Source organism: Mangifera indica, chromosome 7, assembly GCF_011075055.1.
Source record: "Mangifera indica cultivar Alphonso chromosome 7, CATAS_Mindica_2.1, whole genome shotgun sequence".
Taxonomy (NCBI): Eukaryota; Viridiplantae; Streptophyta; class Magnoliopsida; order Sapindales; family Anacardiaceae; genus Mangifera; species Mangifera indica.
In genome coordinates this window covers 19,580,628-19,601,814 of record NC_058143.1, presented here as the reverse complement: position 1 = coordinate 19,601,814, position 21,187 = coordinate 19,580,628, and the positions used below count along the sequence as shown (strand labels likewise).

The 21,187-nt window shown below is 34.5% G+C and overlaps 7 protein-coding genes across 8 annotated transcripts; 6 read left to right on the top strand and 1 right to left on the bottom strand.

Annotated features, from left to right (window-relative positions):
* Nucleotides 1-292: 292 nt before the first annotated feature.
* On the top strand, nucleotides 293-8,843 carry LOC123220160 (major strawberry allergen Fra a 1-2-like). Of its 2 annotated transcripts, XM_044642189.1 has the most exons (3): nucleotides 293-437; nucleotides 8,085-8,214; nucleotides 8,294-8,843. In XM_044642189.1, the coding sequence occupies exons 1-3, from the start codon at nucleotides 384-386 to the stop codon at nucleotides 8,572-8,574; spliced, it is 465 nt and encodes a 154-aa protein (XP_044498124.1). In that variant the 5' UTR covers nucleotides 293-383; the 3' UTR covers nucleotides 8,575-8,843. The 2 variants fall into 2 exon arrangements, with proteins under 2 accessions (XP_044498124.1, XP_044498123.1); XM_044642188.1 differs by lacking the exon at nucleotides 293-437 and having other exon boundaries at nucleotides 7,927-8,214.
* LOC123220158 (major strawberry allergen Fra a 1-2-like) lies at nucleotides 743-1,591 on the bottom strand. The gene is made up of 2 exons (XM_044642187.1): nucleotides 1,308-1,591; nucleotides 743-1,233 (listed from the first exon to the last, which is right to left on the bottom strand). The coding sequence occupies exons 1-2, from the start codon at nucleotides 1,489-1,491 to the stop codon at nucleotides 953-955; spliced, it is 465 nt and encodes a 154-aa protein (XP_044498122.1). The 5' UTR covers nucleotides 1,492-1,591; the 3' UTR covers nucleotides 743-952.
* On the top strand, nucleotides 3,669-4,459 carry LOC123220161 (major strawberry allergen Fra a 1-2-like). Its single transcript, XM_044642190.1, has 2 exons — nucleotides 3,669-3,899; nucleotides 3,986-4,459. The coding sequence occupies exons 1-2, from the start codon at nucleotides 3,716-3,718 to the stop codon at nucleotides 4,264-4,266; spliced, it is 465 nt and encodes a 154-aa protein (XP_044498125.1). The 5' UTR covers nucleotides 3,669-3,715; the 3' UTR covers nucleotides 4,267-4,459.
* A 2,870-nt stretch (nucleotides 8,844-11,713) lies between the features above and the next one.
* On the top strand, nucleotides 11,714-12,565 carry LOC123221754 (major allergen Pru ar 1-like). Its single transcript, XM_044644658.1, has 2 exons — nucleotides 11,714-12,070; nucleotides 12,164-12,565. The coding sequence occupies exons 1-2, from the start codon at nucleotides 11,887-11,889 to the stop codon at nucleotides 12,457-12,459; spliced, it is 480 nt and encodes a 159-aa protein (XP_044500593.1). The 5' UTR covers nucleotides 11,714-11,886; the 3' UTR covers nucleotides 12,460-12,565.
* A 1,378-nt stretch (nucleotides 12,566-13,943) lies between these two features.
* LOC123219964 (major allergen Pru ar 1-like) lies at nucleotides 13,944-14,557 on the top strand. Its single transcript, XM_044641940.1, has 2 exons — nucleotides 13,944-14,163; nucleotides 14,259-14,557. The coding sequence occupies exons 1-2, from the start codon at nucleotides 13,980-13,982 to the stop codon at nucleotides 14,555-14,557; spliced, it is 483 nt and encodes a 160-aa protein (XP_044497875.1). The 5' UTR covers nucleotides 13,944-13,979.
* A 1,204-nt stretch (nucleotides 14,558-15,761) lies between these two features.
* On the top strand, nucleotides 15,762-16,717 carry LOC123220497 (pathogenesis-related protein STH-21-like). The gene is made up of 2 exons (XM_044642735.1): nucleotides 15,762-16,213; nucleotides 16,304-16,717. Exons 1-2 carry the CDS (start codon nucleotides 16,027-16,029, stop codon nucleotides 16,600-16,602), a joined length of 486 nt encoding a protein of 161 aa, XP_044498670.1. The 5' UTR covers nucleotides 15,762-16,026; the 3' UTR covers nucleotides 16,603-16,717.
* A 2,603-nt stretch (nucleotides 16,718-19,320) lies between these two features.
* LOC123220517 (extensin-like) lies at nucleotides 19,321-20,847 on the top strand. Its single transcript, XM_044642761.1, has 3 exons — nucleotides 19,321-19,492; nucleotides 19,581-19,665; nucleotides 19,759-20,847. The coding sequence occupies exons 1-3, from the start codon at nucleotides 19,379-19,381 to the stop codon at nucleotides 20,520-20,522; spliced, it is 963 nt and encodes a 320-aa protein (XP_044498696.1). The 5' UTR covers nucleotides 19,321-19,378; the 3' UTR covers nucleotides 20,523-20,847.
* The last annotated feature ends 340 nt before the right edge of the window (nucleotides 20,848-21,187 follow it).

Genomic DNA, 21,187 nt, shown 5'->3' with positions numbered 1-21,187 from the left:
TATTTATTGTAAAGTGTATATTTGATTATCAAAATGCCGTGTGTAAGCATTGAAAAAAATTTGCCATTGATAGTTCAGAAAGATTAAAGCTCAGTCCAAAAAATGAAATCAATACTTCACCTTCTACAAAAACTTCCTTCAAACTCACATCTTTATATATAAGGCCTCATTCCGCTTCAAACTTGGTCAAAACAGATTACGTGATAAAGAAGATGAGGCATTTAAATATTGAGCGCTGTGTTAAGAAATTCTGAATCCCCGGCCTATAAATAGCACCTTCACTTCTCTATTCATCACAACTCACGCTCCTTGCTTCTCACTAATCACTTCTCATTCTTCCTTTTCCTTCAGTTACTTTTACTTTTATACTTTTTAAGGTCATCATGGGAGTTGCCACCGGTGAATTTGAGGTCCCTTCTGCCGTCCCAGTAGACAAGATGTTCCATTTACAATTGTAAAGCCAAATCAAAGCCCTTGTCCCCCGATTGGCGTTGTTTGAAGTTAAAATAGGAGAGCTTGTGATTGTTGTTGTTGCTGGTCTGTTGTTCTAGGCGGAATCCCACCCCCCTTGATTTGGCTTTACAATTGTAAATGGGGAGGACTTGAGTATTTGTGTTTAGTCCTTGGACCATTAATTGAGGTATACTCCTTGTTAAGCCGGTCAAATTTGAACACTGGCATATATTTAATATGCGTACCTACTACATCAGTCATATTCAATGAAGTTTATACAAAACATATCTGACTTTTAAGTCTTTGTTTTTTATTGGATTTCTTTGAATACAACAAAAGCAAGGCTTGGCATAATCCTTACATAATCACTCTTCGAAAAAAAAACAAAAACTAGAAAAATTACACATAAAAGATCTTACAACAAGCCACAATTGATCCCTGATCCACTTATTTGAGGTAACTGGTAAGGCAAAACACACATACGACTTGAGATATATAGTTAATTGGCCTGGAGATAAGCTTCAACAGTCTTGACCATGACGGTTGCCTTTTCTTTTGCGGTGTTAACCAACTTCTCTGCTGGGACATCAAAGCCTGCTAAGGTGTGGAATGATACAGTGGCCTTGAAGATGGATTCTCCATCAGGAGATGACACAAACTTGGTATCGTAAACAATTTTCTCGAATTTGCCGGTCAAGGTATCGCCTTCAAAGATGGTGTAGTTGTATACGAAGCTTTCCTTGTCTAGGGCATCAACCTTGTGCTTCATGTAAAAGTTGCCTGAAAAAACAATTCAAAGTTAGATAAGACAAGACTGGTTAAATATAATGTGAAAATACAGTAAAGCAGCTAACCTTCGACAAGGTTAATTTTCCTGATGCTTCCAGCCCCTCCATCGCCTTCAATGAGTTCGGCACTCTTGATACCTTGGGACATAATCTTGGGGAAGAGCTCGTCAGCATCGAGGACAGCGGCCTGGAACATCTTGGCAGCTGGAACGGCACAAGCGACCTCAAATTCACCGGTGGCAACTCCCATGATGACCTTAGAAAGTATAAAAATTCAAGTAATTGAAGGAAAAGGAAGAATGAGAAGTGATTAATGAGAAGTAAGGAGCTTTGAGTGGTGGAGATGTTGGAAGTGAAGGTGCTATTTATAGGCTAAGGATTCAGAATTTCATGACTCACAGCTCAATATTTAATTTGCCTTATATTTTTTTATCAGGCAATCAATTTTGACCAAGTATATGCCCTGCAAAAAGTTTTTTTGGACTGGATAGAGCCTTCAAAAAATTAAAAAATTAGTTTTCAAGTATAATAATACTTCTGAGCTTTCTTTTCTTTGATTAATAATTTTTATTTATTGTAGAATGTATATTTGATTATCAAAATGCCGTGTGTAAGCATTGAAAAAAATTTGCCATTGATAGTTCAGAAAGATTAAAGCTCAGTCCAAAAAATGAAATCAATACTTCACCTTCTACAAAAACTTCCTTCAAACTCACATCTTTATATATAAGGCCTCATTTCGCTTCAAACTCTAATGAAATTTGTTCTTTAGGAATGTTCAAAGCCATTGAAGCCTACCATTTAGCAAATCCTAATGCCTATTAGAAAGGTCAATTTTAGGTTGCTGAGAAGGCATGGTGATTGTGACGGCCAAGTGGCTTATACTGTTTCATTGGATTAAAAAAATCCGTTGTTTTCAGTCGTTCACAATATAAATTTACTAAAAGTAGCCTCTAGTCAAAGTCTTCACTTGAAAATAATGGGTGTCTTATCCTGAATTTTCAATATTCACAGCCTTATTATATTCAGTTGGTTGGTGCGAAAGTTTGCACCAACATCGAATTTGGAAGATTTTGGTGTATGAATATGAAACCACCATGATGAAATCAATAAAAAAGACAGATAATTTTTGCTTGACTCGACCAAAAAAATCAGTAACTTACATCAGTGAAGTTGTTACTATCTCAGAATGCTGGATTATGGAAAAAGGACAAAATAACATAACAGTGCTGCTAAGTTTCTTGCTTAAGACTATTTAATGAAAGATGATTACTGTGATTGTGATGGGTTTGATAATCTATTTCCAGTTTCATGCTTTCTACAAGAAAAAATATCTTGCTTAAGACTTGTCATGCAGATTGTGGGTTGGAATGATACTTGTTCACTAATCGTTGGAGATTGCCGGGAGATGTATATATCGGTGACTCCATATTATTTTGTTTTAGCTAGATACCAGAAAACTTCTGCAAAGTCATGTAACCTCTTGTTCATTGGTCTCTCAAAATATATCTAGTAAGTATAGGGACTTTTCTGTTACTTTCAGGCCAAAATATTATTGTTGACTGGTTCATTGTAAGAGAGTCGGCTGATCTCATGTTTTAATTAATTATACAAGTTAAATGGCCAGAAATTTTTTATTTTATAATTCACAATTTCACATTCTATTAAATATTATAACAATGGTTAATATACTGTTTGAGAACATGATCACAATTCCCTCCGGTCGTGATCAGTTATATTCTATTATTGTTATAATATTTTAATTTTATCCAATCATATTGACATATTATTTATATATTTAAATTATATATAAAAAATATGTATATATAACATTATATTAATTAATAAGTTTCAAAACACAAAATAAATCAAATATTAGGTCCAACAATGTCTTGGATCTAAATGTCAATATTTATTTTATATAGTAATATTATATGTCCAAAATATAAACAAACATAAATCAATTGATATATCATTATGTTATTGAGAGTAATTTAATTATTTATTTTATCTTAAATTTAAAATTATTCAATCAAGTGATAATTTATTTGTACTGATTAGTACTTACTATTTGTACAGGAAGAATTTTTCACAGAAACTCTTTGCATTAATAAGACTTGCAGAATTCAAGGACATTTAACTCTTTATTGATGGAAAATTTGAAGTTAATTATTCTTCAGTCAATAGTAAAATGGATATTGCAGAAACGACTAATATTTTGTTTTGTTTATTAATTCCTGTCTTAATATTTGAAGGTTCTATCTGGTCCAAGGAAATTAATTTCTTGGCAAGCCATACACTTAGTCAAGTCTGATTACCTGATTAAAAAAATTTCAAGGCAAAAAAAAAAAAATGTTGAGCTCAGAGTCATGAAATTCTGAATCCCCAGCCTATAAATAGCTCCTTCACATCGAGCATCTCTACCACTCAAAGCTCCTTACAATCAGTAAACTTTTATACTTAAGGTAATAATCATGGGTGTCACCACAGGTGAATTTGAGGTCGCTAGTGTCCTCCCACCGGCCAAAATGTTCCAGGCCGCGGTCCTTGACGCTGATCAGCTGTTCCCCAAGATTATGTCCCAAGCTATTAAGAGTGCTGAACTCATTGAGGGCAATGGAGGGGATGGAAGCATCAGGAAAGTTAACCTTGTTGAAGGTTAGTTACTTTACTGTAATACCTAGGTCTAATAAGCATACTATTTAACCAATCTTGTCTTATCTAATTTTAGATTGTTTTTCCAGGCGACTCTTACATGAAGCACAAGGTTGATGCACTGGACAAAGAAAAATTCGTATACAACTATACCATCTTTGAAGGGGACACCTTGAATGGCAAATTCGAGAAAATTGTTTACGAGACCAAGTGGGAGTCGTCTCCTGATGGAGGTTCCATCTTCAAGTCCACTGTCACATTCTACACCTTGCCCGGCTTTGACGTCCCCGGGGAGAATTTGATTAACAAGGCAAAAGAAAAGACAACCGTCATGGTCAAGACTGTTGAAGCATACCTCCAGGCCAATTGATAAGATGTTATGTGTTTGCTTTTCTGAAGTTAATTTTTTTTGTGTGCTTTGCCATACGAGTTGCCTAAAATAAGTGGCTTGTGGATCATTATTCAAATAAGACCTGAGAGTGGTAAAAGTGACTTGTTATCTTAACATCTCTTACGTATTTTTTAAGCTTTCATGAGAATGAATGTATAAGGCTTCGATCAAATCTTGTTTTTTGTATTCAGAATATCCACTAAATAACCAGATCAAATCATGTTTCATTTTGATCAAATACAATAAGTTGTGTTTGTTAGCTGAATAGGGTTAAGTCTCTTATGTGGCTTCTGTGAGTTTGAGTTAAAGATTGAATTCGTTTTCATAAAAGAAGTTGGATTTGAACCATTTTATATCTAATTTAAAATAAATTGTTTCCAAATGAAATTTAAGTCTGAATTTGTCAATCTTGAATCAATTTCAAACTATCTTTTATAAATTTAAGTTGTTCTTGAATTAAACTTTATTTAAACTTGGTCTAGATGAAATTTAGTCCTATATCAAACAAGTAGTGGGTATCTTTTCTCACGGTGCCTTCAATACATTGTTCTTTAGAGTGAAAATCGATCTACTTGTAAATGAAATCAAGGATTTAAAGATCAAATACAAAATCTGAGCTGAGCTCATAATCTCACAGAAATAAAAATTAAGATAAGGCAGATTACTAAGCTATATAAGTCTGTTGTTTTCAGTTTACATAACGTATCCTAAAAACTTATCCTTTAGTCTGACATCACTAGAAAATAACTGGTGCCTTGTCCTGAATAATTTACAATTTAAAAACTCTTTGGTTGTCCCGCATTGATTGGGGAAGGGGTTAAGTGTTAGCGTGTAAGTGTGACTCTTGATTTAACTTTTGGAGTGAGAGACTTGATAGTGCCCTGTAGGGTTGGATTCGAGCCGAGTCGAGCTTGGGCTCGACTCGGTTTATTGATGGCCAGCTCGAGTTCGACTTGAGCTCGACTCGAGCCAGACTCGACTCGGCTCATTTTCGGCTCGGCTCATTTACAGCTCGGTTCGACTCGTTTTTCATATCAAAACGACATCGTTTTATATATATATGGATCAAAACGATATCGTTTTGTATAAAAAATTTTTTAAAAAAATCTACCGAGTCAACCAGAGCCAACTCGAGGTCGCCTCGAGCTTGAGCTGGCTCGGTTCGAGTCCAGCCCTAGTGCCATGGTATCAAAACCTAATTGATGTGAAGTGTTTGGGCATTTTTTTACGGGAGTGTTTAAGTAGCTTTAGGTTTAACTTGCAAGTTGGGTGATGATTAATTTGGTTCAAGGTTTGACTTGTGGCTTGAATCAAATCATAATATTAACGATGTTATTTTTACAATTATTGGGTAAAACACGTTTTCTCAGTGATTTGAACCATAAATCTGAGTTGAAAAACCAAATGAAGCTTCAAACTTAGAGATCGAGCTTTAAATTTAGACTCAATTTGATTCGTATTTATTCTTAATTAAAAAATGGTGTTGTATTAATTTAGTTAGTACATAGACATATTGTTATTTTCAAGTCAATATATTATTATGGAATGGTAAAATATAGAGCATCTATGAATTGTATAGCCACGTTTCACTCAAGAACCCTAATTTATTGATAAATAAAACTGTTTTTAAAAGGAATATTCGGTAGGAAGAAGGAAAGGAAAAATAAACTCAGCTTCAGTTTCATACCAGCACAAAGTCCTTGACTTAAAACTTCATAATATATATTATATAAAAAATATAATATAAAAGTTGAATAGGCCGGCATTTTGTATTTTATTATAACTCACATGACGTTGAATAATGACTTATGTATGGCCGGAGAAGATGAGAATGTTGTCACAATATATATTGATAGGAGATCAGTTCTAATTAATCATTTCTTGTTCTAATATTTTGACTCACACATCCATTCAATATATACAAGATCAAAAAGATATACCTAGGCTGTGTTTTGAAACTTGTATCGAATTTGATGGTTAAATCAGTTTTACCAGAATTTGGTTGTAAGTCTAGTTTAGATTGAATTTTAAACTAATGTTTGTTCTATTAGACAAACTCAACCCCCGATTGAATCAAGCGGATCATGTCGGGTTATAGTTCAAGATGTTAACAATTAACTATGTGACCTTATATATAGGGGTGTAAAATAAATAGTGCTTAGTTAAAGTTTGAGTCAAAAAGTTACTTTAAACCTTAGTTTATTTATTTATCTAATAACCATTATGTTCAAAGTCTATAAATGCAAGATTTGAAACTATTAGAGGTATATTGATATTTTACTCAAAACTAAATAGTGAACTCGTGAATTCACCAAGCCAACCAATATCAAGTTCAAAATCAATTATAGAGTTGAACTTAAACTTGACTTGTTTACACACCTACTTGTATTGTATCAATAACGTTGATGCCCTAGTGATTGGAATGGGATAGATGTTTATCAGCGCCTTGACCGGGTCAAGAAGCTTAGTTTGAAAACATTGCACTGTTGGATCCAATAGCCAAATACATCAACAAGACTTTATTGGTATTATTTTCCAACACAAAATAGGGTTCAACTAATTGCAAAGAAACTTCATTTATATTGTTGAATAACAGCTTTATAAAAAAATAAAAAATAAACAAGTCTTCTCTTGCATTTTTTGAAAAACTAGAATTACAATTTGAGATCAAGATTCAAGGACACTTAACACTTTTAGGTGGAAAACGCAATATGGAAAAAAAAAACCATGGGCAGATAATGTAGTCACCATGAAAAAAGAGATTATTTTGTGGCATAAACTCTCTCTCTTACTTATTGTACACATTAGTATAGCTTTTATATGGAAACCTATTTGGCATAATCCCTTCACTATCACCACTGATATCTCTTTGGAAATTCAGCCTTCGAATGAACACTTACTGAATTTAGTGTGAGAATATGAGAAAACCTAAGCAAAATAAGAAATGGTCTCTACAGTATTTTAAGTTATGACAGGGACATTTATTATTATTTTTGCTCTTTTCAAGTCAATATATTATTATGGACTGCCAAAATGTTAAGTAGTTGAACTTTGAATACTTTACCAACTATATAGCCACAATTCACGCAAGCGAAATAAAACCATCTTATAAATTGAATGTTACTTAGAGAGCAGAGAAAAAGACGCCCACTGGCTGTTTCAAATCACAACAAAGACCTTGACTTTAAGGGCGGTTCCGGTTCATAAGTTATATTCTGCAAGTTGATTGGCCCGGAATTTCGTATTATTTAATTCTTATCCCATTGAATATTATAATTTCAATAACAATAATTCCGTTCATTATCAATGTATTGTCTGATTTAAACATATAATCCGTTACAGTTTTACTTTTAAGCTTTGATGATGTGGGTTTTACTTTCACAGATTTTTGTATCAACAGCAGGGGTGATTTCCATTTGCTTGTACTGATATTGCTTAGAACGTAGAGAAAGGATCTAATATTTTGCTTTGTTTATTTGTTCGTCTTTTTATTAATTAGATGGTTCTATCCGGTGAAAGCAAGTTTTTTGATGAGGCATATACTTGGTCAAATCAGAATACGTGATAAAGAAGATGAGGCATTTAAATATTGAGAGCCGTGTTAAGAATTCTTAATGCCCGGCCTATAAAGAGCACCCTCACTTCTCAATTCATCACAACTCAAGCTCCTTGCCTCTCACTAATCACTTCTCATTCTTCCTTTTCCTTCAATTACTTTTACTTTTATACTTTTTAAGGTCATCATGGGAGTTGCCACCGGTGAATTTGAGGTCCCTTCTGCCGTCCCAGTAGACAAGATGTTCCAGGCTGCTGTCGTTGACGCCGATAAGCTCTTCCCCAAGATTATGCCTCAGGGTATTAAGAGTGCTGAACTCGTTGAAGGCGATGGCGGGGCTGGAAGCATCAGAATGGTTAACCTTGTTGAAGGTTAGTTACTTTACTGTAATATCCTGGTCTAATATCACGTTAATAGATTATTTAACTAGTTTTGTCTTATTTTTTCTAGGTGACTTTTACATGAAGCACAAGGTTGATGCCCTTGACAAAGAAAGCTTCGTATATAACTACACCATCATCGAAGGCGACACCTTGACCGGAAAATTCGAGAAAATTGTTTACGAAACCAAGTGGGTGTCATCTCCTGATGGAGGATCCATCTTCAAGGCCACTGTATCATTCCACACCTTACCAGGCTTTGATGTCCCAGCGGAGAAGTTGGTTAACACGGCAAAAGAAAAGGCAACCGTCATGGTCAAGGCTGTTGAAGCATACCTCCTGGCCAATTAATTATCCTGATGCTTGTTAAGATGCTATGCGTTCAAAGTTTTATTATGTGTGATTTGCCTTACCGGTTGCCTTGAATAAATGGATCATGAATCATTAATGATTCAAATAAGAGCTTGGGAGTGATGAAAGTGGCTTGCTGTGAAATCTTTGTATTGTTTTTTTTCTTCAAGAGCATGATTATGTAAGGATCATTAAACCAGATCTTGTTTGGTGTATTGAGAGAATTTACTAAAATACAGGACTTAAAGAAGATAAATATGCTTGTTTCACTTTGATTGAATATATGTTGATATTGAATATATATTAAAAATATGAAAGTTTCCAAAGTAAACCAACTTAAAACTATTGAAAAATTCGAGAAATTGATATTTCCTATTTTGGTGGGCAAGCTCCCTCAAACATACCTCGGTTTAAGCTTAACTTGAGGAAAGCTGAATTCAAACTCAATTACAGCATAAGTTTAGTTTAGGTACAGTACTTTACATGATTAAAACAATATTGCTTTAATATATAATGTTTTGAATCAAGCTCTTTGAGTTCGTGAGCCCAGTGAGTTGAACACCTTAAACTCTAATCAAACTTGAGATTGTCTAAGAGAAGTTTGATTCGAGCTAAACTAGAAATTGAGTTAGAGTCAATTTGGTTCGAATCCATCCCTAATGGATAATAAGATTAATTTCAACCTTAGATTTATTCCAATTCATATTACCATTACATCTGTATCAATTTTTACATTTCTATCCATTCAGATATCCTACAAAATTAATCAAAAATTAAAATAAGGTCGTCTGATGTAAAGGAGTTGCTATCAGACAAGAAAATTTCCATGGAAAACAGTTTCATGAGATGATATTTTCCTTTAAAAAAAAAAAAACAAATGATAATAACGACTGAATGAAACAATTAAATATTGCCCCCCCTAACCAGCCCCATTGATTTTTAAAGCAGCCAGTGTTCAGTCAAGCTTGTTATCTCTTCAATTAATTGAGAATAATTCTTCTCCAGCTCTCTTCTGTCTTCTGCAAATTTTATGATACAAACGATAATGACTGTATAAGTTGTAAGTACCATTTTAGATACATAACAGTGTCTCAATTTACTGACAAGCTATTCTGGTAAAACACTTCCATTGTTGTTTCTTTGATCCATTTAACATGCAGTCATTTAATCTTACATTGATAATTTTCTTAATGGAAGCATATCTTTTAGCATATTTCACTAGGTCTATTGAAAAAGTCAATTTCAGTAAGCTGAGAAGGTATATACCTTCGCTCTTGCTGTTGTGCTTGATTTTGGATGGCTTGGTGATTGTGACCACATGTGGCTTCTACTGTTCTTAAAATAAAAGTCGATTTTCTCAGGTCAATATATTATTATTATTTACCTGTAAATTATATCCATCAATTAAATATACCCACATTTCACTTGAACGTTCTTTATTCATAAATAAATCTTTTTTTAAAGGGAATATTTGGTTGGTGGAAAAGAAAAATATACTCAAGACTGCTGTTTTATAGCAGCACTAAGTCCTCATAAACCAACCATATATAATTATATATACAAGTTGAATGTACAGGAATTTTGAATATGATAATTCACAGTCTCTTGAATATTATATAATATGAATAATGGTTAATGCAAGAACATGGGAACATGGGAACATGGGAATACCTTCTAATCAATTGATTCTTGTTGCAATATTTAACTCAAAACATATACGTAGTCTAATATATGATAATGTTAAATGTATTGGGTCTATTTGATATTATTATAAACCTAGGATATATTTAAAGGTTTTAATATTTTACTAGTTTTGTTAATTTGACATTGTTATTATTTTTTTAAATACAAAATAATTTTTTAGACCGAAGCAGGCCTTAAACTGATTAACGGGCTGGTTAGTGGGTTGGTTGGGCTGATTAGTGGGCCTGGGACTTTTTAATGCCATCAAAATGTTGAATTCATTGAAGGAGATGGAGGGCCTGGAAGCATCAAGCAAATTACTTTTTAAGAAGGTTAGTTTACAGTTGCACCATAATCACTTAAACCTCTTTATGTCATATTTTGTAATTAACAGTTTCAGAAATTTTTAGATTTAGTTTGAATGAGCAAAAATTAATCCAATGTAACAACTGCTTGTTTTGCTTGCTTTCTATTTGTAAATTGCAGGAAGCCAATTTGATTGTGTGAAGCATAAGGTTGAAGTAGTTGATAAAGAGACTTTCACCTGCGGCTACAGTGTGATTAAAGGTGAAATCGCTCGCAAAAAATAAAGCAGACTTTATGATCAAGGAAGAGCAAGTCAAAGTTGGCAAACAGAAGGCTTCAGGATTGTTCAAAGTCATTTGAGGGGCTGATGTCAAAAACCCCATATTTAACCAGAGTAGGGTTTTGAGGCAATATAAACTTATTGCCTTTCTCTCTCTCTTAAGACACATTTAAAGATAAAATTATAAAGCTAATAAAGTCTAAAGAAAACAATACTTTGCCACTAATATATGTGAAAATATTTTTATCACCTTTATGAAAGTATAGGATTACAATTTAACAAATCGTATTATTAGTTTATCAGTATTGATTAATTTTTATTTTGATAACTAAAACGAAGAAAGATTACTTTTTGTTTTGAAACACTGAATCCCTTTAAATGACTTGAAAAAACTATTTTTGATATTCTAGAAAGATGGCTCCTATTCTTGTTATCAACTATTAATTGGCTTCGATGGATAATGATTTGTTGCAACTTTGTGAGGGTAGACCATGATTAAATTATTAACGCTTCATTTCAGCCGTTTAATAAGTTCCCTTCAGATCTTGATTTGGATTTTGGCAATTATAAGTTTAAATGATTAACTTGCCCAAATCTTTTTTTTAAGTTGGTTAGTAGTAGGTGCTAAAAGCCACAAGGAGTTGCAAAGAGATCATAAATGCCGCCTAAGTAAGTTGTGATAGGCTTCCCTTCTCCAACGCTCATCATTAAGATTTAGGGCCCAATTCGCCTCACAAAAGTACATGTGTAGCAGTCCCAGGTAAATCTCAGATCATATCGGTATCCGCATCATTTGAGAATGATAAAAGATGACTGATTAAATTGTTCATAAACTCCTGAACTGCTAAGAAATGTTTGCAAAACTGAAAAGTGAAACATGCATTAATATTTACCAGAAGTTGCTGAAGCCATTACTAACTGGACAAACTTGTTTACTATCTTCTCAATCTATAAATAACACCTTAGTCCTTCTCCATGACAACCCATTCAAGAGCCTTCTGATAATTGCTTCATATTCTTTCATCCCCTGAAACAAAGCAATCATGGGTGTCATTACTTTCACTGAAGAGTTCAGCAGCCCTGTCCCAGCTGGAAGATTGTTCAAAGCCTTCGTTCTCGATTTCGACCACCTCTTGCTGAAGCTTATGCCTCAGGTTTTTAAGAACATCGAAACAATTGAAGGCAATGGAGGCCCTGGAACAATCAAGAAGTTGAACTTTACTGAAGGCTAGCCAGCTAGAAGCCTTTAATCAATTTTCCCAGTTTTGACATTGTAAGAACGAGCAAATTTGAAGTGTTTTTTGCCTTGTTTCTTTGCAGGTGGGGAAGTTAAATACTTGACGCACAGGATTGATGCATTGGACAAAGAGAAGATGATGTACAGTTATACAATAATTGAAGGCGATGCAATGGACAAGATTGAATCAATTTCTTACGAGATTAAGTATGAGGTCTCCTCTAATGGAGGCTGCAAGGGCAAGATTGTTAACAAGTACTTCCCAAAAGGAGGCGTCGAGCTCGAAGAAGAGAAAATTAAGGAAGCCAGGGCACAGGCCATGGGTATCTTTAAAGTTGTGGAAGCCTATCTCTTGGCAAATCCTGATGCCTATGCTTAAGCAGGCACTCTTGAACTGCACAAGATTGGCTGTACTGTTGCCTTACTAAATACTAAATAGCCAATTTGGCTTGATGAATAGAAGTCATGTTTTCCTTTTCATCTTATTAAATTTGATCTTGTGTTCTGTTTGAACCCGAAATGCCTTATATAATAGATATTAAAACAGATCATTTATAGAAAGACTAGACTTTTCATGGAATAAATCAATCAAAATACAAAAGACTGAACTTCTTAAATATAGTAATTGCTGACCACTTGTTTATATTAGGCTATGTTGATGATGCATACAAGATCTTGCCACCTAGTTAGTGCGCGGGCGGGGTACAAGGGACAGCACCTCTGAACCTGTAAGCGGTTTGGTATTAATATATGAAGGCTTATTTTAAGATTTTTCTTAGGAAAAGAAATATTAGTAAAGTTTTTTTTAATAATAAGAATCTAAAAGAATTTGTCTTAAGAATAAGAATAAGAATTCTGGTATGTAAATACATAGTTCTTTTCTAGGAGTAATATAGCAATGGCTAAACTTTCCGGATGACTTGTCCTTAAAGAAGGATTTGCATATACCGGAATATTTAAAGGGGCTGAAACAGCCAAATAAATATAGCTGAAATATATAATAGGAAAGATTATGTATTCTTTAGAATAGGATCCGAATATTACTCAAGAACAGACAAAAGCTGCCGACTTAGTGTCTCGGATATTTCAATGTAGAAGCTAGCCACATGACATCTTCACAAATGTTGAACTCTCCCAAGATTTAAAAATTTTTTTAAAAGAACACTGGATTTTACCAACAGGTTTTCTCCAAAATAACAAAACAAATGTTACTAAAACGAATATAAATATTTATGTGAAAAACCTAATACAAGAAATATTATAGGTAGATGATAGAGAAAAATTTTGTTACAAATGAAAAATATTACAAGATAAAGAAGATTTATTTTTATTTTTATTTTGTAACTTACTTTACTTAAATGTATTCACTACAGAACAAGTCATATCCGCACTATAATAGGCCATTTTTGTCCACAAATTGTATCTGCTGTATTTAACTAGATTAACAAGCAAGTAAAGATCTACTTGTTGCATTTCCTTGATTGTATTTAGAAAAAGTATTGAAAATTCACCTTTTGAATAGGTACTCTCTGAATTCAGATAACCCATTACAGAATTCAAATCACTATTATACAACAACAAAGAAGCCTCCAATGATTGCAAGTGTCATATTATCATTATGTACCAAATGAGACATCAAGGCCATATGCCTTTGATTTGCATTTTTGGTCCCATTTTTTCATGTTTCAGCAGTTAGTCTTCAGTGTATGTTTTAGTGCCATATTTGAAATCCTTTCATTTGTTGTTTGCATTTGTGCCAATGCAGATTTGCCGTTTCAGTTTACTCAGTCTCTTGTCTTTGGAAAATCAGTCCTGAAAACAATTCCAAGAACAGTTTCTCATCCAAATCTTGAAACTTATAAATACTCGGCCTCTTGTTACAAATTTCTAAAATATATCATGGGTGTCTTCACTTACACTGATGAATACATTTCCTCAATTCCTCCTGCAAGGCTTTTCAAGGCCCTGATTGTTGACTCTCACAACCTCATCCCAAAACTCATGCCACTGGCTGTAAAGAGCATCGAAATCACTGAAGGTGATGGCGGGGCTGGAAGCATCAGGCAGATCAACTTCGCGGAAGGCAATACATTTTTGCTCATGTTTATTTATGTAGCAAAGTTTCATAAATGAGACTATTTGAAATAGACTCCATGCATTTTTTTTTTTCTGATGCAGGTAGCAAAGTGAAGTGTATCAAGAACAGAATTGATGAGCTTGACCCTGAGAATTGTTCATACAAATATAGTCTGATCGAAGGCGACGGATTAATGGATAAGCTCGACAAGATTACCTATGATGTCAAGTTTGAGCCAACACCAGATGGTGGTAGCAAAAACAAGATGTCAAGCACTTACTACACTAAGGGTGACATTGTGCTTACTGAAGATGAAATCAAGGAAGGCAAGGAAAAGGCCTTGGGAATGTACAAAATTGTGGAGGCCTACCTTCTGCAGAATCCTGATGCATATGTTTAATGTTCTAGCATGTTGTTGTGATGGAGTCCTGTCACTTTTGCTCTGGCCTGGCTATGATATGATAGCCTTTGCACTGTTTTAATAAGGATGTATTGTGGGTTGATCACAATGTTTATAGTGTCCTGTTGTTTCAGCTTGAATATGAAGGTCCTTGAATGGAGTTTGGCAATATAATTATATGTACACTTGCTAATACTGTTTAACTGCATTTTGGCATTCTGGATTTTGATGTGGCTACAGCCAAAAACAAAACTGCAAAAAGAAAAAATTTAGTAACAAAAAAAGTATTTTCATTTACCTCTGCAGAGTTTGAACCAAATCAAGAAGATGATACACCAATGGATCTCTTTGGTTTATGTTGTTGTAACATTTTGATTTTGTCAGTTTTTGGGGTTTTCAGCCTAAAATGTAGTTTTGTTTTTATACTTTGCAACCCAAAATGTTTGATAGTTTAGGAGATTTTAGGGTTACGTGCTTTGTACCAATCATTGTTTACGAGGATATACAGAACGGTTTAATTCTGTTTGTAAAATGCATCACAATACAATAGTTTGAGCTCACAGGCTCCCATATTGTCTCCACCATCGTTAAAAATCAAGATGACACATGAAATAACTCTAATACTATTTGTAGCATTTTGATCTAATAGTCTGAACTATTGTTAAAATAGTCTATTTTAGACACATAATTCATTACGGTTTTGTTTTTGGTTTTTTAAACTTAAAAACATCTTGACAATTTAAAAGTTTATAAACTATTTATTAAATTTTTTATTATCATCTCCAAATGAAATGAAATGTAGATATGAAATTTGTTTAAAAATATTACTGTTGTGATATCGAAAAGGGCATAATTTCCATGGACTACAGAAAATAATCAAGGCCTAATGTTAAGATTAGAAACTAGTTCTCTGGGCTGGATTGCAAGATACAAAGTCCAAACCAACCATTCACATCACATGGACCATGTGAACCGTGAGCCTTGAGCACCCCAATTTATGCAAATTGTTTCTCCTTGACTGCGAGAATCCCGAGCTGAAGTCTTTATGAAGGAAAATTGTCCCACAAAAGTAGCTTCACATGATGTCATTTTTAAGTTCTTAAGACTTTTCTTAAGGAGAAAAGAATACCTTTTTCATTAGATGGGGAGCTGGCCATCTAGAATATCAGATGTTTTCTTCTAAGTCAATCAAGACAAACTAGACGTTTAACCAGTTCTCTCAATAATCAGCATGGATTTTCCATGAAACTTCCGATATTCCATTTCTTCTAGACAACCACCACTCACCAAGAAGGCAAATTCTCAGAAGAACCCTCTATAAGGTGTTGAACTGGTCAAACTTATGCACATCTTAATATCCCTTAACTTGAATTTATATGTGACAGATAAACTTTAAATACAAAGCTCTTCTTCCCAGATCTTATCAATCATAGCATCCCTCTTGATAATCCCAAGGCTAAGAGCTCAACATGGGTGAACCCAAATCAATAACCCAGTCATTTGTGGCTCAGGTGAATCCTGCCAGGATGTTCAAGGCCTTAATCCTTGACTCCCACAATATCTGCCCCAAGCTCATGTTTTCATCAATCAAAAGCATGGAATACATCGAAGGCAATGGCGAGGTTGGCTCCATCAAACAGATCAATTTCACGGAAGGTCAGAACCCACATAGTAGCTGATTTTCCTTTATATGCTATGCATTAAAATGTAAAGCATCAAACATGTCTGTTGTGTTTGAATTCGCAGGAAGTTCAATAGGATACATGAAGCACAGAATAGACATGCTTGACAAGGAGAATTTCATGTGCAAATACACATTTATAGATGGTGATTTATTGATGGACAGGCTTGAATATATAACATATGAGGTGAGGTTTGAAAGGCATGGCCATGGAGGTTGTGTTTGCAGAATCACAAGCGAATTTAAACCGAAAGAAGGTATAGAGATCAAGGACATTGACATTGAACTGGGGAAGGACAGATCTATTGGAATGTATGAGGTTGTAGAAGCTTACCTGATAGCACATCCTCAGGCCTATACTTAAAAATTTCAGCTCTGCAATTTTTTTTCTCAGGAATTGCCATTTCTTGTACAAGATATCAGGGTGAATCTCTGGATCAATCTATTTTAATACATTTAACAAGTTGTCGTTTATTTTATCTTTTTCTTGTGATCTTTTTTCTTAGAAATGAATGAATACAGAATTATAAAGAGAACAAACTAATTACAAAAGTTACTACCCATCAAAGAATCACAACAAGATTTAAACAATAGATGTTGAAGGAAACAACACCACACTAGAATTTCAAGTGTAAAGTACGAGATTTAGATCCCACATCGAATTAGTTTGGTTCGTATTATTTGGTATCAAAATCACCATTATACCTCTCAATTGTGCGGTACGAATGATAACGTTAGCTTAATAGTATTAGTGTTCATTAGGACTAGTAAGAATCTAACACGTAATTAGTGAGCGTTGCAATTATAATTAATATAATCCATCTAAAACTGGTGATTAGACACAGAACTAATATATTCCAGAATTTATAAAATTTCTACACTGATTAAAGGAAATCCCAAAAAATGCAGTCCAAAGCAACGCCCCGGTTCGGTAAGCCCCAACCAAACTCAATTGGCGCAGCCCTTGTTTTCCTCTTAATTATATCTTTGAAATTTAATACAAAAGAAGTCCAGCAGCCAAAAAAGTCTCTGAAAAGTCTCTGTTTTTTTTTTGTTGCATTTTAGTCAGTCTATGCAATCGTGCTTAAGTTGAGTCTGGCAAAGACAAAGTTGCAGGAATATGCAAGATTGTGGAGAACTTCCTCTTGGACAATCCGCAAGTCTAGGTATAGTTTGTGTATGAAATATTCTGTAGTGTGTCTTTATATTCTAAGCATGAATGTTGCTCCTCATAATTTTTTCCAGGATTTATGATTGCCAGAATCAGTGAAAATAAAGGACAATGATCCCCATGCATTAAGATTTTCAACTTATAAAAATCAGTTAGGATTGCGATAATTTGATATCTTATTATAAATAATATAATATATTTAGACAAATCTCACATTGATAAAACACGAAAAAAATCTTAGATATGTAGAGATGATAAGATCCAAAGTAGAAAAGAATGGGAACATAGTGTTTTCAATTTTCTCAAATATTTCTTTTGATAGGTAAAAGAGTCAAGCAATTGTTGACATGCCAGCCAGCCTGTATATTCCCACAACCAACGTGCCAAAAATTACATGCTTTTCAATCATAGGAGAGTCCCTAGCTCGAGTTTGAGCGAAGCCAGCTCGATTTTGTCAAGTCATCTGCATATCCATCTTCTTCAGTGATTTTTCATGTTTTCTAACGATTTTTCATTTACAATGACAATGATAAATCTTCTCCAAACAATTTCTCCTTTCTTCTTCATCTTCAACAACCCTTATTCTCCCTCTTTGGTGGCTCGTCTGAAAGTGATCCTCAGAAAGGTTATTTAATTTCCCTGAAGAGATTTGGCAGATTTAAAATGGTCGGACTCAAAGCATCAAATAATTCATAGGTGGAATCACCATTTTCAGGCAATACTCACAAAATGGAAGAGACTTGCCTGAACAAAACTTTGTGAGACCTCTGTTTCAGTAATGCACTGAACAAACTCTCTAATTAAGATAGAATACTGTTATCAAAAGAGGGAACAGGCTTTGGGCTCGAGTTGTTGTTTGACTTAAACAAGTTAAGGTCAAACTAAAGTTTTAACTTATCAAGTTTGAGTTCTGTCCAAGATCAATGCCACACCGACCTTATTGCAATGAAATTCATCTATCTAGCGATTTTTTTTCTTATTATCCGACAATGATTTTTCTTCTCCAACAATGATTTTTCTTCTTTTACATCAATTCTTTTTTTTACTTAGCTCTTTTTCTTGTATCACCAAAACCTAAAAGTCATCAAAGTGTGGATTGTGTCACAATCACAAGGTAAAGCTCCTAAAGATCTGTCAAACAAATGAAAAAAAGAATCTTCCCTTAAACCTTCCATCGAACTTTATGGCAAAAACGAAAGATGGGCTATGCTTTCCAGCACAAATGAAGAAGAAATTTTTGTCATTTTTAATTGGTAAAGTGTTACTTGTGACAAAAGGATTCTCCAACAGTGGATATCCTTACTCCCTAAAAAGCTACTTTTGACTCTTTTCAATGCTGATAATAAAGCCATGAATGTATTTAACAAAAACAACTTTCATCTGTACTTCACTTTTAATTTCCCTTTTTCATGGTCGGTTTTGAATATCCAAAGCTGCATACACATCTCTCTCAATCATAAATGGCCATGTCTATGCAAAAGCAATTCCCTTTGCCACGCCATTTTCAAGGTCCATACCAACCACACTAACCACTCTGTTAGCAGTGGATCCAATACAGAGTAGTTTAGCTCAACTCAAATAAGTTAATCTTGAATTAAAGTTTCAATTCGATAGTTTCGATCGAAGTCAACTCATTTATCTATCTGATGATATTTGTTTATTTCGTCGTCAATATATTATTATTATTATGATATTGTTTATCTTTTTAATAACTTTTTATCTGATAATATTATATATTAATTCAAACTAAACATTATAGATTTAATTTGGCTCTAATCGAATCCACCTCTACGCTCTCTTTAACCACCTCTCCTATATTTACCCCTTCGAGATTTGATAATGACTTCTCAAAGCTAATCAAGCAGCACTATTATCTCGCTTCATTTCTATTTCGCCTTGACAAAAAGAGATTCCTTACATGTCCCACACTGTTTTGCCTTTCAAATATTCCTTTCCCGAATACAAATAAATGCCACCTATTGATTCTTCATTCTCACTCTCCACCATTTCCATCCCAGACGGAAAAATTTCTCTCGGTTTTCTCCAATTTTCCTCCGATTTCCTAATGGTTCCGGAGTTAGAGGTACACTGCCTACCGTAGATGGAGATTTCAATGTTTATTCATACATTGCACATCGGTATAACCATTTTTATTACCTCTTCAAATGCAGAAACCTAAAGTCCTCGAGATACAGCTTCGAATGGACTGCAATGGGTGTGTGCAGAAGATCAAGAAGGCTTTACATGGCATCAATGGTAAGTTGCAACTATTTCTCTTTAATATTTTTCAATCTGTTACTGCAACATTGACATGGAAACAAATTTATAAAAGTTCATTTCTGTTTCTAGGCATATATGATCTCTATATCGACTTTCCCCAACAAAAATTGACGATAATCGGGTGGGCAGACCCTGAAAGAATAATGAAAGCTATAAAGAAGACTAGAAAGATTGCGACAATATGTTCCCATTCAGAAGCAACGGATCCTAGCCAGCAACCACAAGAGGGTGGTGGTGGAGGACCACCCCCTGAAGCAGCAAACCCTCCCCCACCCCCACCGGAGGGTGGAGGTCCACCACCAGAAGCAGCACAACCACCTAAACCACCAAACGAGCAACAACCACCACCACCACCTGAAAACCCACCACCTCCAACTGGGAATCCGCCACCTCCACAAAATCCACCACCAGACGTGACACCTTCACCCATTGCAGCTGAAACCAATGCCAACCAACAAGCAGGTCCCTCTGGGCCAAAAGACATTGGAGAAGTTCATGTTATACATCACCATCCTCCTAACTACGCCTACAGATATGGCTACGCACCCAGTTACAGTGGCTCCTGGAACAGATACACAAATGACCAGGGATTACAACAAGTTGCACCCCAAGGTCCACAGCCCATCTATGTCACTCACAGTTACAACACTTACAGGCCATCACCTTATGTCACAGAATATGAATATGTCAGGTCACCACCAAGATATGCACACTACAGCCAGTTGAACCACTACAATGAAGATTATCATAGCAACAATGGTTACCACAACAACAATGGAAACATCACATCAATATTTAGCGATGAAAATCCGAATGCATGTAGGATAATGTAAAAGGGTTTAAGAATTGATGATCAATCTGAACATGTTGCTGATGTTTGGTTAGTTTGCTTCAGAGGGCGAAACTTGAAAAAGAATAATTAAAAATTGACAAGAGTCCTGTGGAAGTAATATTTTGTAATGAGCATGTGAACAATTTTATCTAGCTAGGGAAGAATGAGATTCCAAGCCTGCAAGTGCTGGGAGAATCGATTCTGCATTCCACTTGTAAGATGGCTAAGACTTGGACGCCAGCTGGGTGCTTCTTTATTGTAGAAGAATACTTTAAAGATGTTATTATATTCTACAAGGACAATAATCAGCCTTCCATTTTTGAAAATTTAACGTCCTTGAGATATATATCACCTATATCTCCTTCCTTCTGTCATGTCAAAAGATTCCCTAAAGATAATAATGTTTTCTAAAATACCTTCCCAAAACAAAGTTGGTGTTCTCTTCTCAAACAAGTAATGCCCGAAACTTCTTTTCTCCTTTCGATCATTTTCCTCTATTAAGTTTTCACATCAACAATCTTTGTTAGTATATAAAAACCTTCAAGGAAACAAAGCATCACACAAATTTCCAGATATTTCAAACAGATGCAATAGAATAAAAGCTGGATACAAAATATTAATGAAAACATGTTCACAAGGCACTTGCAAAAACAATATGGATCAAGA

Excerpts from the sequence above, each read along its gene's own strand:
- LOC123220160 (XM_044642189.1), top strand. The coding sequence starts at position 384 with ATGGGAGTTGCCACCGGTGAATTTGAGGTCCCTTCTGCCGTCCCAGTA. Across the intron at positions 438-8,084 it reads CTGCCGTCCCAGTAGACAAG|ATGTTCCAGGCTGCTGTCGT; the intron begins ATGTTCCATTTA and ends CCAGTAGACAAG. Across the intron at positions 8,215-8,293 it reads AATGGTTAACCTTGTTGAAG|GTGACTTTTACATGAAGCAC; the intron begins GTTAGTTACTTT and ends TATTTTTTCTAG.
- LOC123220161 (XM_044642190.1), top strand. The coding sequence starts at position 3,716 with ATGGGTGTCACCACAGGTGAATTTGAGGTCGCTAGTGTCCTCCCACCG. Across the intron at positions 3,900-3,985 it reads GAAAGTTAACCTTGTTGAAG|GCGACTCTTACATGAAGCAC; the intron begins GTTAGTTACTTT and ends TTGTTTTTCCAG.
- LOC123220497 (XM_044642735.1), top strand. The coding sequence starts at position 16,027 with ATGGGTGAACCCAAATCAATAACCCAGTCATTTGTGGCTCAGGTGAAT. Across the intron at positions 16,214-16,303 it reads ACAGATCAATTTCACGGAAG|GAAGTTCAATAGGATACATG; the intron begins GTCAGAACCCAC and ends TTGAATTCGCAG.
- LOC123220158 (XM_044642187.1), bottom strand. The coding sequence starts at position 1,491 with ATGGGAGTTGCCACCGGTGAATTTGAGGTCGCTTGTGCCGTTCCAGCT. Across the intron at positions 1,234-1,307 it reads GAAAATTAACCTTGTCGAAG|GCAACTTTTACATGAAGCAC; the intron begins GTTAGCTGCTTT and ends TTGTTTTTTCAG.
- LOC123220517 (XM_044642761.1), top strand. The coding sequence starts at position 19,379 with ATGCCACCTATTGATTCTTCATTCTCACTCTCCACCATTTCCATCCCA. Across the intron at positions 19,493-19,580 it reads TAATGGTTCCGGAGTTAGAG|AAACCTAAAGTCCTCGAGAT; the intron begins GTACACTGCCTA and ends CTTCAAATGCAG. Across the intron at positions 19,666-19,758 it reads GGCTTTACATGGCATCAATG|GCATATATGATCTCTATATC; the intron begins GTAAGTTGCAAC and ends TTCTGTTTCTAG.
- LOC123219964 (XM_044641940.1), top strand. The coding sequence starts at position 13,980 with ATGGGTGTCTTCACTTACACTGATGAATACATTTCCTCAATTCCTCCT. Across the intron at positions 14,164-14,258 it reads GCAGATCAACTTCGCGGAAG|GTAGCAAAGTGAAGTGTATC; the intron begins GCAATACATTTT and ends TTTCTGATGCAG.
- LOC123221754 (XM_044644658.1), top strand. The coding sequence starts at position 11,887 with ATGGGTGTCATTACTTTCACTGAAGAGTTCAGCAGCCCTGTCCCAGCT. Across the intron at positions 12,071-12,163 it reads GAAGTTGAACTTTACTGAAG|GTGGGGAAGTTAAATACTTG; the intron begins GCTAGCCAGCTA and ends GTTTCTTTGCAG.